The sequence below is a fragment of the Erithacus rubecula genome (genome assembly GCF_903797595.1).
Source record: "Erithacus rubecula genome assembly, chromosome: 23".
Classification (NCBI taxonomy): domain Eukaryota; kingdom Metazoa; phylum Chordata; class Aves; order Passeriformes; family Muscicapidae; genus Erithacus; species Erithacus rubecula.
The window spans coordinates 5261183-5278354 of NC_136675.1; the positions used below are offsets into that span (position 1 = coordinate 5261183).

The window sequence follows — 17172 nt, forward strand, 5'->3', positions numbered from 1 at the left end:
ACGTACCTGCGCGGTCCCAGCGGAGTCAGTCTGGCTGGATTTTGGGATTTGTAGGAATTCCCAGCTCCTTCACGTCCCTTTTCCATCAGCCATCCTACCCTCAGGTCAAACAATCCCAGAATGGTTTGGACTGGGAGGAATCTTGAGGAAAATCCTGTTCCTTCCACTCTCCCAGGTTGCTCCAGGCTGGTTTGGACACTCCCAGGGATCCAGCCTGAGAGGGCTCAGCTTAGTTGGATTTTGGGATTTGTAGGAATTCCCAGCTCCTTCACGTCCCTTTTCCATCACCCATCCTACCCTCAGGTCAAACAAATCCCAGAATGGTTTGGACTGGGAGGAATCTTAAGGAAAGTCTCATTCCATGGGCAGGGACACCTTCCACCATCCCAGACTGGCCCTGGACACTTCCAGGGATGGGCCATCCACAATTTCTCTGTGAAACTTCTTCCCACCCAGATTTAAAGCAAATTCTTCCTTTGTCCCACCTCCACACCAAGCTCACCCCTCCTCCCTGCCCCTGTAAAAGCCCCCCAGCTCTGACTGTCCCCGTTTTTGTCCCCAGCCAGGATGTGTGACACGTATCTGCGTGGCCCCAGCGGGGTCATCACGTCCCCCAACTACCCCGTGCAGTACGACAACAACGCCTACTGTGTGTGGGTCATCACTGCCCTCAACCCTGCCAAGGTGGGTGCTGCCTCCATCCCCTCAACCCCACCACTCTCAGGGTTCCTTCCACCCCAGGGTGCAAAAGGCAAAAGCAGGAGACTTGGGTTTTATTGGGCAGAAAGCAGCAGTGTAGTTTATTGTGTGAAAACAAGTTTTGTGAGAGAAAAGAGAGAGGGAGAGAGGGTGTGGGAATCCAGGATATTCCCTGGATGCCTCCCAACCCAGGCAGGGGGCTCAGAGGCCTTGGCACAGTGCCCAAGACCCCTGTGGGGTCCCTGAAAAAAATTACCATTATTATAAGAAGAATTACAAGTCAAAAAAATAAGCAGAGCATAAATTAGATTGTTAGAAGGTAGAAAAGTGAATTTATAAAATTGTTTGTAGTAAGGGGTCCAGAGCTAAGATGGAGTAATTTGAGTGTGGTATGTCTTTTTTTCTTCTTCTTTGTGGCATCCATCTTTTGGGTTAGGATGGCACTTCTGGATTGGTTTGGGAGAAAGCTGGGCAGGGCAATGTAAGGGTCATGTATTGGAAAGTAACTGTAAACACCATGTACATAATTTATAGTATAAAGGATAAGACCTGGCCAGAGGGCAGGCAGAGTGCCTCCAACTGACCTGAACAGACCTCTGTAGGGCAGGGGAAGAATTCCTTAGGTAAGAAAGAATAAACAACCTTGGAAACATCAGAGAATGACTTCTGACCCTTCCTTCGGTGCTCGAGCTGGAAAAACAAGAACTCTGAGGCCACGAGATGTTGTGTGGTGAGTGATCTCAGACTCAAAGAGACATCACCAGTCACAGCAAGAGGGTGAGAGAGAGAAAGGATGGGATGTAGCCACCAACAGGAGGGACACATCCTGGTGGTCATCCAACAATAGACACGTCTTCAATCCCTGGGGGAGAAAGAGATCTCAGAGTCTCTTTAGGAAAGTCACTTTTTATAGTCCTTTTCCAAAGTGAGTGGCCTCTGGCCAAAAGGTGGGGAGATTTATGGACTGTTGTATGGGGAGATCACTACAAACAGCCCTGGGCCAGCACCAGGCACAGCTACAAACAGCCCTGGGATCTCATGGAGTTCCAGGCAGGTTTGGGTTGGGAGGGACCTTCCAGACACATCCAGGCAGTTCCAGACACATCCAAACACTTCCAGACACCTCCTCTATCCCAGGCTGCTCCAAGCCCTGTCCAGCCTGGCCTTGCACACTTGCAGGGATCCAGATCCAGCCACAGCTCCTCTCCAAACATTCTCCAGCCCCTCCTCATCCTCCCACCAAAGGTTTGTTCAGCCCCTCAGGCTCAGCTCCTGTCCCCACACAGACTCTCCCCTGTGTGTGAGTCCCTGACCTTTGCTCCCTGCTGAGCACTCATTGTTCAGGGTTGTAATTAAAAGTGAGTGTAATTATTTGTAATCGAAGCCCCTTTGATATCTGGTGTGGAGGGCAGGGAGGTGCTGGAGCAGCCCAGCCAAGCAGCTCATCAGGGCTGTGCCAGGAATGCTGATTTTTTTTCCCATTGTTTTGGCTATGGCTGTTGGATTTGAGCCCCCAGGGGCAGAGGAGGAAGGTTTGGGTCTGTCTCCTGCTATTTATGTAATATTGTAAATTTATTGCTATTTTTGCACTGTTATAAATTGAAATATGAGCCCTTTCTGTACAGGTGTGACTCCAGAGTGTGGGGACAGAATGAGGTGTGTGCCCTGGCCTGGGAAAGATCAATCCCAGTCCATTTTCCCCTGGAATGGGAATTGAGCTGAGGGCAGTGTTTGGTGCCCTCACAGCTTTTTCCAATCTCAGCCCATGTCTCTCCTCCAGATCTGGAGCAGAACAGGAATCACTTTGCTGTGACCCTTTCTGAGTTGTTATTTCTGCTCTCGGGAGGTGGCAGGGTTTGTTCCTCTGAGTGTCTGGATTCCTGCAAACCTCATTCCATCAGATCTGGATGAATCCTGAGCCAAAGCTCCAAACTCCCATTTATTCTCCTTTGCTCTGGACATTCTTGCACTTTTGCAGGGGGGAATCTCACAGGATCTCAGCTTTTTTAATTTTTATTTCTGATAATTGTTGGGAAATGCTGGGATCCTGCTTTCCCTCCCCTCAGGGGCAGGATGGAGGAAGAGCCTGTGGAATTCTCCCTCCCTGCTGGGCTCAGCCCAATCCTTCAACCAGCACAGATCCCTGTTGGAGGAGGATTTTAACGAGGAATATCCCTAAATTCCCATTCCCAGGCAGGCTGTGGCTCAGGGCTGTTGTTACCTGTGGTATGGCTGCACAAAACCTGGATTTTGGGAGACCCAAGTGTGGAACCAGGAGATTGTTCAGTGCTGATTTATTGGGTTGATGACCCCCAGGAGGGTCCCATTGAACAGGGGGATGTGCCCTGGAACGTTCCCTGAGTATCCACAGACAGGGGCTGGAATTCAACCCAGCCCAGCTCCTTTTCCATTATTTTTGTACCTTTTTGTCTCCATAAATCACCAATACCCAGGTTTTGTGTGGATGGAGCAGTGTTTGGGTGCAGCATCTCCTGGGTGTTTTGTAGGATAACTTTTCCATTTGGGTTTCCATTTGGCTGTAAATTATGAAGGAGGAGATGAAAACCATGAGGAAAATAAATCTGCCCCTGGGCTGTGCCCAGTGTTTCACTGACCCATTTGTGGTGAATTTTCAGGTCTGATCTTCAGCTCTGTCCCTTTGCTTTAGTGCCAGTGTTGTGCCCAAAGTTTTCCTGCTTTTCCATCAGCAGTGTGACAGGAAAAGCTTCTCCTCCCTCCTTCCTGCACAAAACTCTTATTTTCCCATTGGAATTTCTGCTTAGAGGAAATTTCTCCTCTTCTCCTGGTTGGTTTCTTCCTCAGCTTTGAAACCTGAGTCACAACAAATACAGAATCCACAAGTCCTGATCCTTTCCTAAATCATAAAGAGGGTTGGAATTGTTCAAATCTGTTAATTTTAAGATTTCCCAATTCGGATCAGAGATTCCACAGCACAAGGAGCTGCAGGTTCTGCTCCATGGAACTGAAATATGGATTGGTGACATCAGCACAGTGAGCTGTGAGAGGAGATCCCATTGCCTTTTCCTTGGAAATGATAAATATTTTAAATTAATTTAATGAATATCAGGTTTTGAAGGGTTTTTTGGGTTTGGGTGTTTCAGTGTCAATTTACAGAGAGGGAGAACACCAACTGCTGTGGGAAGGCCACAGCTCTCCCTGCTTGCCCTGATCCTTTCCTAAATCATAAAGGGGATTGGAATTGATCAAATCAAGTAATTTTAAGACTTCCCAGCTTGGATCAGAGATTCCACAAAGGTTCTGCTCCATGGGCTGCCCATGATACATTGAAATTTGGATTGGTGAAATCAGCAGTGTTTGTGAGCTGTGAGAGGAGATCTCACTGCCTTTTCCTTTGAAATGCTAAATAGTTTTAATTAATTCAGTTAATGATGCCAGCTTACAAAGAGTTTTCTGGGTTTAGGTATTTCATGCTGAAGTTTGGGAAAAAGTTGGGAAAAGCTGTGCTGGAGCAGGGAGGGTTGGGAGAAAAGCTCCAACTCCCAGCATTTCCCATCCCCAGCCTGGCTGGGAATTACTTCCAGTGCCTATAAAATAGTGTAAAATAAAATACAAGAGCTGGAGCAGCTGAAGTCTCTGTAATCTTTTTATTGACTCCAGTGGTCTTTGGATCCATGGAGCTTTGGGAAAAGCAGCAGCTGTATTTAGGACTCATTTGCAAATCCTCTGCTCTGTCTTTAGCAAAGAACCTCGATCCAGAGATCCACTGAGCCCCAAAATCCCTTCTAAATTTGCTGGGAATTCTGCATCTGTAGGGCTGAGGCCTCCTCACTGACAATTTGGGATTATTTTCTGCACAGAGAGGGGGCATCAAACCTATTTGGGGGATATTCACATTTTTTTTTAGCTGGGCCCTGGTGCCCTGGGAATTAATTCCAACCACAGTGGCGAAAATAAATCACTGGGGAGCTGAGAAATGCATATGATAATTGGGGAATTTGCATAAAAGCTATTTCTGGCTCTTTTTGACATAATGGATGTTGCTGGTTGAGGTTTCTCCTGGGGTTATTCCCACCTGCAGCCAAAAAAAGCCACGTCAAAGCTGATGGAGGGAGAAGGGCCCCTCCAGAGGATGATTTATCACAAATGGAGAGTCCTGGTTTGGAGGAGAGGACAGGTGTCTGCCAATACAGGCAGGAGCTTCTCTTTGAAATGGATAATGTAAACCCCCTCCCTCCAAATTATTATCATTTTGAAATTAAGGGGCTCTCAGGCAAAGATATGGGAATTAGGAATAACAGTTCTTTACTAGGAAAATTAAAATAGAAATACAGTATTACAAAGAACAATCCCAAACACTGCCAGAGTCAGAATCCAAGCTGACACAGTCAGTCAGTCAGGGTGGTGGCACAGTCCCATTCCATGGTGGCTGCATCCTCCTGCAGGGGCAGATGTGGCTCAGCTGGAGCAGTGCTCCTGGAGAAGGTGCAGTTTCCTCTGAAGCTCCAGGGATGATGTGGAAAGGTCTGGCATTCCTCTGGAATCCAGTGGGAAGAAGGTGCCTTGCTGTCCAAAATCTCAGTTTTATACCTAATTGGGAAATGTTTGTCTCCTCCCCCTGGGTGGAGCATCTCCCAGTGGGATGATGGAATTTTATCAGTCATGCACTGGGACTCAATGGCCATGAACAGGAGATATCTCCTGGAGGGAGGATGGGCTGTGGGAAGATAAAGATGATTGCCTCAGCTGGTTTAAAGATGGCCCATTAGCAGATAATGTGTGCCAGGAGATCAAGATCACTGCCACACCCAGTTTTAAACAATGGCCCATTAACAGGAGATAATTCCCACAGAGATAAGAATCACTGCCACACCCAGTTTTAAACAATGACCCATTAACAGGAGATATCTCCTGGAGGGAGGATGGGCTGTGTAAAGATAAAGATGATTGCCCAGCTGGTTTAAAGATGGCCCATTAGCAGAGGATATCTCCATGGAGATAAGGGTCACTGCCCCACCTGGTTTAACAAATGGGATAGAATCACATTTCTGCCCACATTCTGCATTACATCCCAGCACAGAGGGGAAAATTCTGGAGGAGCAGGGAAATGAGGAATGTACTTGTAAAGCTTCAGGTTAGAACTACACAGGCTGCTGTTCTCCTGGAGAGAATTATTGTGATTTTCCTCCTTGGAATGTGACTGAATTTCCAATCACTTTGGTGGCACTTTGGAATCAGGAGTTCCATTCCATTTTGCTGATTGCTCCCTTTCACTTCAGCTGCTCCAAATTTGGGGGTGCTGGTGCCTCTCAGTCTGTTTAACAAATAATTGAATAATTAAATTAAATTAATTAAACTTACAGCTTTCAGAGGAAATTTAAAAAAAAAAAAAAAGCCAGGAAAATGGGTAAATAAACACAATATTCAGCATCCAAATCTTGTGTCACAAGGTTGCAGTCCTGGGTGTGCTGGGATGTAATTAGTTGTTTAATTAGGGTCAGACTGCAGCTCCTTGAGTGGCTGGTTGAAGAAATGGTGTGTGCAGATCTGCAGCTCTGTATTAATTACATCACTCCAGCATTTCATGCTCTTGTAGCCTGCACAGGTTAATATTTGAGTACTAGACACAAATTAAAGTTGTCTGAAGCATCACCCGGGCTCCTGGTTCACCCTCCTGGGGTGAAAAAAACCCTCTTTTCAAAATGGCTAAAATCTCCAAGTTTAATTTTCTGTGCATTGAAAAACACTGTGTTTATCTGCAGGAATGAAAACACAGGACAGATCAGCCTGAGCTGTGTAAACACCTTTATGTTTTTTTTAACTTTCGCTTTGAACTTTGGGGTTTTTATCCCCCTGGGAATCCACACCTGCTCAAGTTTTGCAGGAGGTGTTGCTTATAAAAGCAAGAAAGGACAAGAGCAGGATTTTGGGTTTCCTGGGCTTTGGTTCCTTGCCCAGACTGAGGTGGGAAGTGACCCCAGAGCTCTGTGGTCCTTGGCTCCTTCTCCTCCTTGACTTTTGATGATTTTTGTGTTGTGTGAAGCAGCTGAAAGAAGCATCAACCCACATTTGGTGATTTAATCTGTTCAAAGTCAGGAAATTGAATGTATTTACAAAGTGCATTTGACTGTTTTTTCTGCTTTTTATTTTTGCTGGTCAGGTCAAGAGTCCAGGAAACAAAACTCTATTGATTTCTGCTGATGGGGGATGTGAAACTCTTAATTTAATTTAATTAATCTCTTCTTTTTCTGTTTGTTCATCCTGTCCCAGGCTGAGTTAAGGACTCTGCCCCCTAAATTGGACTTGAAAAGCAGAAATTCCCAAAGCAGCTGAGAGCCTTGGAGCACAAACTTCTGTGGGAGTTCTGCTCCTAATGATGCAGAGAAGCTGCAAAAATCAGTTTGGGTGAAACAGGAGAGAAAAACCAGGGAACAGGGTTGTGGTGATGCTGAGGATTCTGTTTGCAGACAATTCCCATAAATCCATAAATTCTCTCCAGCTCTGACCAAGAACCAGGAGAATTTCCTGAGCCACGAAGTAAAAGGTTCTGCATTTACTCCATGCACATCCAAATCCAGAATTCCAGTTTTGGGGAGGGGAAAAGGTGAAAAAAGGCAGATCCCAGCACACAAATATTGATATCAGTGAGGTCACTTGGGCAAGCAGGAGATAAAGCAGAGGTGATTCAAATCACCTGTAAAAAAAAAACAATGAACGAAACAAAAAGTTCCCCCCCCCAAAAAAAAAAAAAAACCACACACAAAAAAAATAAAAATAAAAAAACAAAAAAAAACAAAAAAAAAAACAAAAAAAAAAAAAACAGGGAAAAAATAGGAAAAAGCACTTTTGGTTTTTGTTTTTTCTGGAGATTTTGATGCTCCTGGAAGATGCTCCAGGATCCATGAGCAGGGCAGGGCTCTGCGTTAATTGACTGCGGTAATTGTGTTAATTGTGCCGTGTCTTTGGCAGGTGATCAAACTCACCTTCGAGGAATTCGAGCTGGAGAGAGGCTACGACACCCTGACAGTGGGGGATGGAGGGCAGGTCGGAGACCAGAAATCTGTGCTTTATGTGTGAGTAACGAGGATTCCTCCCGCGGGAATGCACCTGGGATGGGATGGGATAAAACAAAAAAAAAAGGATTAAAAAGATTGATGGGATGGGGATGCAGGAGCTGACCCTGCATCCTGTGATTTTTAGGTTTCTTGGGTTTTTTGGGACAGCAAATTCCCCCCTCAAGGAGAGGCTGAGGCTCTCCAGAGAGCTGAGAAAAGCTGGGATAGAAATGGAGAATCATCCCAGAAATTTGGGATTTTTTTGGCTTTCTGTGCTTTCTGGCACTGACCCCCAGGAGAACACTGCTTTAGACCTGAGCCCTTGGAGCTTCAAATTCAAACTCAAACATCCAAATTTGAGTGATGGAGTTAAAATCACGGGTGTGTAGTCAAACAGAAGTGTGTGATTTCACATGATGAAGAGTTTTTAATTTGATGGTTTTATAATATAGTAATAAGTGTGGGACAAGATGGAGGATTTTGGGTGGTGTCTCAGTGTTCATCTTCCTTCTTCTTCATGATTTCAGGTGATAGTTTCTGGTTGGTCAGTCAGTGTCACACTGAGGGTCCTGGAAATTTGGTTAAAATAATAAATAATAAAAGAGTTAATTCTCTATTGGACTGTTCAGCTTGTAGCTAGATGGGTTCATCTCCATTTTGGTCACTTTCTGCTGAACTTTCTGTACTTTAAATAAGAGTTAATAAACACCAAGCCCCAAATCCATTTCCTTCATGTGTTTTTAATCCTGGCTCTGACTGAATGCAGCAGAGACTGAGACAAACCCCAAATTGAGTGGTACAAAACTCCCAGGAGCTGTTTGGGTCTCTCTTTCCTGCTGCCATCATCCTGAGGCTGAAAATCCACAATCTTGCAGTGACATCCTCAGCATTTCACACCCAGGGTGATTTTGGGGCGATGAGGTTTCTCCTCCCAGGCTGGGATTTGGGATTTTTGTATCCCTTGCTTGCAAATCTGATGTTCTGTGGAGGTTTTTTCAGCACAGGGGATGTGCAGATGGTCCTGCTTTCCCTCCAGGCCCCTCCAAAACCACTCAGTTGTGCTCTGGCAGCTGATGGAGAAATTCCTTGTGCTTTTTTTCCCTTTTTTGTTGTCCCACATGAGGCAGCATTTTCACATATCAGCATTTCTTTGCCTTTCCCAAACACCTTTTCCCCCCAGGTTTTGATTCCTCCCAGCACATGAACATGAGTGATCCTTGGTCAGCCCCTGGAATGTGAAGTTGATTATTTCAGAACATTTTAAAGCTGCTTGGTCACAACCTGCAAATCCCTGCCCTGGCAGCAGCTTGGAAGAAATTCCTGAGATAATTTCCCATTCCATCCCTTCTGGTTTGCCTAAAACCTTCAAAGATTTTCCTTATATTGAATTTTAATCATTCCATGTTTTTTTTTCCCATTCTCTATTATCTCCTCAGCACTTTGCTGATGAAAATTTGGAATATCTGTGACTGAGCAAGGTGCAGTGCCAGGGTGTTTCCAGTAAATTCCTGCTGTTCATCCAGGGATTTATTTATTTTTTTTTTAATAATCTGTGAGGATTAATTAAAAAGTAATGAAATGGGAGAGAAGTGTGAGGACCACAGTGCTAATTAATGTACTTGGAAGTCCATGGATCACTTTCCCCAGAGTTTTCTGCCCACTCTCAGCTGGATCCACAGAATAACACCTGGATACAAAGTGAGGTTTCTTTGGAAGAATCAAAATGCAGAAACTGCTGTCAAAGGCAGTAATTCCAATTTTCTTGCTGTTGAGGAGCTCAGCCCTGCTGCCTTTGCAATCAGGGCAGGCACTTGAGCTGCTCAGCAGCAGATTCCACCCCAGACAGAGCTGGGAAGGAATTTGTTCCCAGGTTCATTCCCATCCCTGGAAAATGGGAACAGAGCAGATTGTTAGGCTGAGCTTCCTGAGTTGCAGGAGGAATTTGATTTCCTGAAGTAACAAGCACCCAAATCAATCATCCAGCCTGTTAAAAGTGGGGTGGCAGAGGATGCAGAAAGATTTGAAGCACCTTTCTCCTGGAGGATTTTTTTTCTTCTTGGAGTGTTCCTCATTCCTGGCTGCTGCTTCAATAAATAAACTGAGAATCAACAATAAAGCTGAAAAATGCAAAACAGGCACTAAAACAAGATCACTTCTTCATTTAGAGATCAGTGAAATTCCTGCTGGGGGAGGTCAGAGCAATCTCAGGGGGTTGTGACAGCAGGAAAAACAAACTCAGGGCTGCAGGCAGAGCCCAGCAGTGGCTGCTGGAGGTGTCCCTGTGCCTGTGACATCCCTGGGGTGGCAGGAGAGCTCAGCATGTCCAGGGTGGCCCCATTTCCCTGAGATCCCTGCCCTGGAAAGGAGCTGGGGCTGGGCAGGGAGTTGGTGTCACCTGCCCTGGGTGGTGACACTGCCCCAGAATCCTGCCATGGTTTGGGGTGGAAGGGATTAAAGCTCCTCCAGTGCCATGGCAGGGACACTCCAGTGCCCCAGCACTGCAGGGACCCCCCTCCCACTGCCAGTCCAGATGTTTTATTGGGGAAAAAATTGGGAATTTCAGCTGAGAGCAGCAGATTGTGCCTGTGGGATGGGATAATGGGATAATGGGATGGGATAATCCAAGATTCCAGCAGATCACTGGTCTCAGCTGCTTTAAACTCAGCTGTTTCCAGTGAAATAAAAGTTAATCTTGGGGATTTTTTAAAGAAAATCAGGGAGTGCAGCAAGATGTGAGAGCTCCAGTCTGGCCTAATCTTGTGTGGTTGTTGTTGGCACAGGGAAAAATTGGGAATTTGTGAGGGGAAAAATCTCCCTGAGAGCTCTTAGGGCCATTCAGCTCAGGATTTTCCAGGCCCCAAATGCAGATTTTTATTGGGAAGGTGGTTCCTTGGCTGCCCCTGTTTGTGTCAAACTGATTCTCAATTAGCTGTGCCAGGGTCTGGCTCGTTGATGTTCCCCAAAATCTCTCCCAAATCCAGGAATATCCCAATATCCCACCCAGTTCTCCCCTTTTCCATCTGAAACTATTTCTTCTTGTCCTGGAATTGCAGTTTTGAGCAGAGTTCCTCTCCTGGCAGGTGCTCTGAGGTTTCCACTCAACTTTTTCTTTTCCAGCCTGGATTCTGTCCCTTTATCACCTTCACATCCTGCTCCAGCAATTCCACATCCTTCAGTTTTATCCAGGAACCTTCCAGGTGCTGCCCAGCCCAGAGTTGAATTTGGATTTATTTAAAAAGATTTAAAAAAACCCTCTCAGCCCTCTCCACTTGCAGTTAATTTCTGGGTTTCTCAGCAGAAATGGGATAATGGCAACATGAAGCACAGGCAGCACATCAGCCCTGCTCCTGCTGAGCTCCACGTGGGTGGGGGATAAAGCTCAAAAAAAAAAAAAAAAAAGAAAACAAAATAAATCAAAACAAAATTGAAAAACAAAAAAAAACACCAATAAAAATAAAATTTAAAAAAACCCACAAGCAAACAAAAAAACAAACCCTCCCCAAAAAAAACCAACAACAAAAAAAATCGCCAACAAAAATAAAATTAAAAAAACCACAACCAAAGAAAACAAAAAACCCCAAAGCAACAAAAAAGCACCCCAAAAACAAACAAACAAACAAAAAAAAATCAACAAAAATAATAATAAAAAACCCAAAACAAAAGAACCCCCCCCAAAAAAAAAAAATCACGAACAAAAACAATAAAAAACACCCCAAAAACAAAACAAAACAAAACAAAAAATCACCAACAAAAATAATAATAAAAAAACACCTCAAAAACAAAACAAAACAAACAAAAAAAAAATCACGAACAAAATAATAATAAAAAAACCTGAAAAACAACAACAACAACAAAAAAAAAACACCAACAAAAATAAAAAAACCACAAAAAAACCTCAAAAAAAACCAAAACAAAAATTAAAAAAAAAACCAAAAGCAACTCTAAAATGAAGTTCTAAAGCTCCCTTGGACCACATTAAGGTGATTAATCCCAGAGCTGAATGAGCCTCAGGAACAGGAGGAGCTCAGTGCTATTCCCTGAATCTGCTCCTGGGGGAATCTGAGGGTTCCTGGTGGTAATTTGTGATTTTTCTCAAGTCTTCTCAGGATTTTCAGCACATTTGGGGCTCGTTCTTCACCTGCCTGGTGCTTTTTTTTTTTTTTTTTTCCTTTTTAGATCCTTCTAGAAACTTCTCTCAGGAGCTGGCAATGTGTGCAAAGTGATTTTTTGGGGGGGAAATTTGAGGGAAATTCAGAGGATTCACTCTCTCAAGGCTTAGTTTGCTCTCTGGGGATTTTTTTTTGATGTTTTGCCTCAGCAAGCAGGGAAATTATTCTTTTTGCTGCCAGGTGATCTGTCCCAATAATGACAATAAACTCTGATTATTGCAGCCAGGTGGGAGAAAATCCAATGTGGGGGGCAGAACACACAAACACATCTTCATCAACCTTGAAAAAAAATCTCCATCTTTATGATGATTCTTACTTAATTTATCATTTTCCTGCTGCTGCAGAGGAGGTTTTTTTTTGCAGGTGGGTGATTTTGGGGGCCACTTTGATTTGTTGTTTGGATTTATTTTTGCAGCCTGACGGGCACCACTGTCCCTGATCTCATTGTCAGCACCCAGCACCAGATGTGGCTCCTGTTCCAGACTGACAGTGTCAGCAACCTGCTGGGCTTCAAAGCCTCCTATGAAGGTAATCCAGGCTCCTCCCTCCCAATTCCCATTTTTTTTTTTGGTCAGGGATGAGCTGAGTGCAGGGATTTGGGAGAAAAGTGAGCTCCTCTAAAGAAATCCAAGGTTTTTATTATTATTATTATTATTATTTATTTTTTTTCCTTAAAAACAGCTTTGCTGCTTCATTTCCCATCCAAGCTGTCTGTCCCATTGTCATTCCAGATGTTTTATAGGGGAAAAAATTGGGAATTTCAGCTGAGAGCAGCAGATTGTGCCTGTGGGATGGGATAATGGGATAATGGGATGGGATAATCCAAGATTCCAGCAGATCACTGGTCTCAGCTGCTTTAAACTCAGCTGTTTCCAGTGAAATAAAAGTTAATCTTGGGGATTCTTTTTAAGAAAATCAGGGAGTGCAGCAAGATGTGAGAGCTCCAGTCTGGCCTAATCTTGTGTGGTTGTTGTTGGCACAGGGAAAAATTGGGAATTTGTGAGGGGAAAAATCTCTTGGGGCCATTCAGCTCAGGATTTTCCAGGCCCCAAATGCAGATTTTTATTGGGAAGGTGGTTCCTTGGCTGCCCCTGTTTGTGTCAAACTGGGCTGTGGGTAAAAATTAGTAAAATTTAGTAAATTTTATAATTTAAAAAAAAAAAAAAAGTAAAAAATTGTGTAAAAATTAGCTCTGCTAGGGTCTGGCTCGTTGATGTTCCCCAAAATCTCTCCCAAATCCTCAATCCCAACTTTCATCCTCTTTTCCATCCTCATAAAGATCATTTTTGGATTTTCAGTTCTTGCAGAAGGAATTTGGATTAAGCTCCACTTTCCTTCCTCCCCACTGCACACAGATGAGGGTTGCCAAAATTTTTGGCTCCAAAATTCCTTCCAGGGTCTTGGGGTTTCTCTTCTCTTTAATCCTGGGTGGTTTTTTTGGGGAAAACAACTTCCCTGGAGCTGCTGCCTTCCACATCCATCAGGATATTCTGGTAGAATTCCCATCCCATTTTCACAACTGGAATAAAGGATTCCTTCAGGCCACATTTTTCACAAGTCCCTGAGAAATTTAGGATTGATTAAAGAAAATCCAGAGTCCCATAATCTCCTTCTTCTGAGGGATATTCCCTATCAATGGACTGAAATCTCCAAAAAAAAGCCCAAAAAATTCCTTATTTCTTCTATTGACGAACTTGAGTTTATTCCAAGCAATAGCATAAAAGTAAATTAATTTTATAAATTCCTGTGGTGAGAACAGAAACATTAAAACACCAAAAAAACCAGAACAAAGCCAAATTTGAATTTAGTGTTGTATTGTCTGAGAAGCAAGCGAGAATTTCAAATTAAAACCCGATTTATGTCCTCTCCCACACTAATTTAATTTGGATTTCTGCTGGAATTGGGTAGGAGCTGACTCAGGCCTGAGCCCCCTGCTGCAGGCAGGGATGATTAAAAGCTGTTTATTTTTAATCCAACTTTTCCATTTTACCACAAGAATTGATACAATTAATTTACTTTTGTGCTGTTGCTTGGAATAAACTCTGGTTCACCAGCAAAAAAAAAAATAAAGTTTTTTCTTGTTTCAAATTTGCTGCTTCCTGCAGCTCTTTTGTCAATTATCCAGCCCTGGGTTTATTTTCTTTTTTTTTTTTTTTGGGTGCAGGGGTTTCCATCCCTCCTGCTTTGCCATTAAATTAAATCTGAGTTTGGAATGAGTTGGGTTTGTCAGAAATTTTGATTTTTGAGTCCATCCCCTCCCTGTTGTCTTTTAGATCCTTTTTTTTTTTTTTTTTTTAATTATGCATAAAAAGCAAGAGAAACTCCCTGATCTTGAATCTTCCAAATTTCCATGAGTTTTAATTAATTAAGTCAAGTTCATTTAAGTTCATACAAAATCCTGGGCAGGAGGTAAAATATTTTAGTGAGTTTTTCCTGTGGGGTTTCCTCAGCCTCACAAATCCTTTCACCCTGTTTCCAGAAATCAGAGTTTGACTTGCTGGCAGCTCCAAAAATCCTCATTTTCCCCCAGAAATGAGCCAGAAAAAAAAAAAAAAAAAAGCAGAAATTCCCATGGAGGAGTGGCCTGGATTTGGGGAGCCTGCAGGACTTGTGAGGATTTTATTTAATTTTTATTTTATTTTATTTTATTCTATTTTATTTTATTTTATTTTGTTTTGTTTTATATTTTATTTTTTTTATTCTATTCTATTCTATTCTATTCTATTCTATTCTATTCTATTCTATATATTTTATTTTATTTTATTATACTTTATTTTATTCTATTCTATTCTATTCTATTTTGTATTTTATTTTATTTTATTTTATTTTATTTTATTTTATTTTATTTTATTTTATTTTATTTTATTTTATTTTAATCTCTTCTTCCTCACCCAACTTCCCACCCACCACCCTCAGCCAAACAGCTGCAAAATTCCTGCTGCCACATTTTCCCCTCAGAAAACTCCAAATTGTCAAAATTTCCCCCTCTATGAATAATATTTGATGGAGAAGCTGTGAAAGATTCTTGTCAACTTGTTTCCTTTCAATAATGTCAAAACACTTGGTTTGGATGTTCTTGTTTAGTTTTGACTTTTATTATTCTAATGTGGAAGTGATTTTTTATTTGAAACATTCATCAGGAGGAATGTTTCAATCATATCAAAGTGTTTTGATATTTTTGAATCAATTTTTTTTAAAAATGTTATTTTATTTATGGAGCATCTGCCCTGCTAAATATTTCATGGATTTTTACTCCCTACACAAAGAAATGCAGGAACAAGGAGATTTTTCTCAGGTCAGAAAATGGAATTTTGGGGTTGCCAAAAAGGGAATTTTTTGTGTTAATTTGTGGAATTTTTGGGATGCCATTATAGGAATTTTTTCATGTGTGGAGAAGTTTTGGGGTTGCCACAATGGGAATTTTTGTGTCTGTGTGTGAAATTTTGGGGTTGCCATTATGGGAAATTTAGTGTTTATTTATGGAGTTTTGGGGCTGACCCAATGGGATTAAATTTTTGTGTTCATTTGTGGGATTTTTAGGATGCCATTATGGGAATTTTTTGTGTCCATTTATGGAATTTTGGGGCTGCCCCAATGGGAAATTTTTGTTTCCATGAGCTGAATTTTGGGGCTGCCATTATGGAAAATTTTGTGTTCATTTGTGGAATTTTGGAGCTGCTCCAGTAAGAATTTTTTTGTGTCCATATGTGGAATTTTTGGGATGCCATTATGGGAATTTTTGTGTCCATTTGTGGAATTTTGGGGCTGCCCCAGTGGGAATTTTTTGTGTCCTTTTGTGGAGTTTTGGGGCTGCCATGATGAGGTTGGGCAGGAAATTTTTGTGTCATTTCATTTCATTTTCATTTCCTTTTCACTGCTGTCCTCGTGCATTTTTTTTTGGGGGGGGGAGGATTGAACAGTTCAATGCCCCTTTAACACCCCCAAAATTTTCATTTTCCATCCCTCATATTCAAGTGCAGCTCCTAAACATCTGAATTTGGAAAAACTGTGCTGCAAAATCTGTAAATCCAGGCAAAGTGCTTTCACTGAGAGGCAAAAAAAAAAAACCCTGTTTCACACAAACTTTTAATATTAATTTATGCTAAATTATTTTGGGGATGCTTCATTAGCTGGCAGTGAGTTTTCAGCTCGAGATGCAGCAGAAGCTCTGTGACTGCTCAAAATACACCTGGATCTGGATTTGCCTGGAGCCAGAATAATAATGAGGGTGCTTGTTGTTATTCCAGCCAAATTGGGATATTAAAGGGAGCCATGCAAATCTCAGCTTCCACCATTTGCCTCTGTGAAGGAAATGTCACAAAAAGAAATTTCCAATTTGGTGCAAGAAATTGGGAGAGGGGAGGAAGAGGCAGCGAGACTGATCAGAGATGATGGGGATAAAAATAAAAATAAAAAAAAACAGAAACAGGGTTGGGAGAGGAGTGTGGAGCAGATAAATAATGTGGGAACATGAAGGAGTGTCAGGAAAATGAATCAACAAACACCAGAGGTTTGTGTTCAGAAAGGAGACAGAGGAGTCCTTTTATTTTATTGGGATAAAGGGAGAGGCCATGGGGCATCCCCTCAGATTTTTGGAGGGTGCAGCCTCCTTTTTATCCCAATTTCCCTCTCTCTTTCCCCATTGCTGGAGAGGCACAGACTGCCCAAACTCCTGATACCTGAGATTCCCCTCTCATGTACAACCCTCCCTTTTTTAAATTCTTATGTAATTCATGATTTTTCCCCATTGCTTCTTCCATCTCTCAATATCCAATTCCATTTATCAGCAAACCTACACTTTGTTTGTAAAGGCAAATCTTTTTCCATTCATCAGTCAGTGGAATCCCTCCCATTGTTTCTTTTATTTCTCAGTGCTGGTTTTATCTACCAGCAGACCCACAGCTTGTTTGTAAAGACAACCCCTTCCCCACACCCAAATTCTCTTCCAACCCCTTCCCCACACCCAAATTCTCTTCCAACCCCTTCTCCACACCTAAATCCTCTGTTTCTCCCTCCCAGCCCCTTCTCCACAGACAAATTCTCCCTCCCCACACCCAAATTCTCCATCCCAGCCCCTCCCCACACCCAAATTCTCTCTCCCAGTCCCCCTCTCCATACCCAAACCCAGTGTTCTCTCCCTCCCAGCCCTTTCCCCACACCCAAATTCTCTCTCCCAGCCCCCCTCCCCATACCCAAACCCTGGGTTCTCTCCCTCCCCACACCCAAATTCTCCCTCCCAGCCCCTCCCCACACCCAATTCTCTCTCCCAG

The 17172-nt window shown here is 42.9% G+C and overlaps 1 protein-coding gene across 1 annotated transcript in view; it reads left to right on the top strand.

The window, feature by feature from the left end:
• CSMD2 (CUB and Sushi multiple domains 2) overlaps window positions 1-17172 on the top strand; it is a gene marked incomplete at its 3' end in the record, with an annotated part of 261650 nt that overhangs the window by 127721 nt on the left and 116757 nt on the right. Inside the window, exons 11-13 of the mRNA XM_079325862.1 lie at window positions 563-684; window positions 7648-7751; window positions 12318-12430. Coding sequence (XP_079181988.1) covers window positions 563-684; window positions 7648-7751; window positions 12318-12430 — 339 coding nt within the window. The remainder of the gene's footprint in view (window positions 1-562; window positions 685-7647; window positions 7752-12317; window positions 12431-17172) is intronic.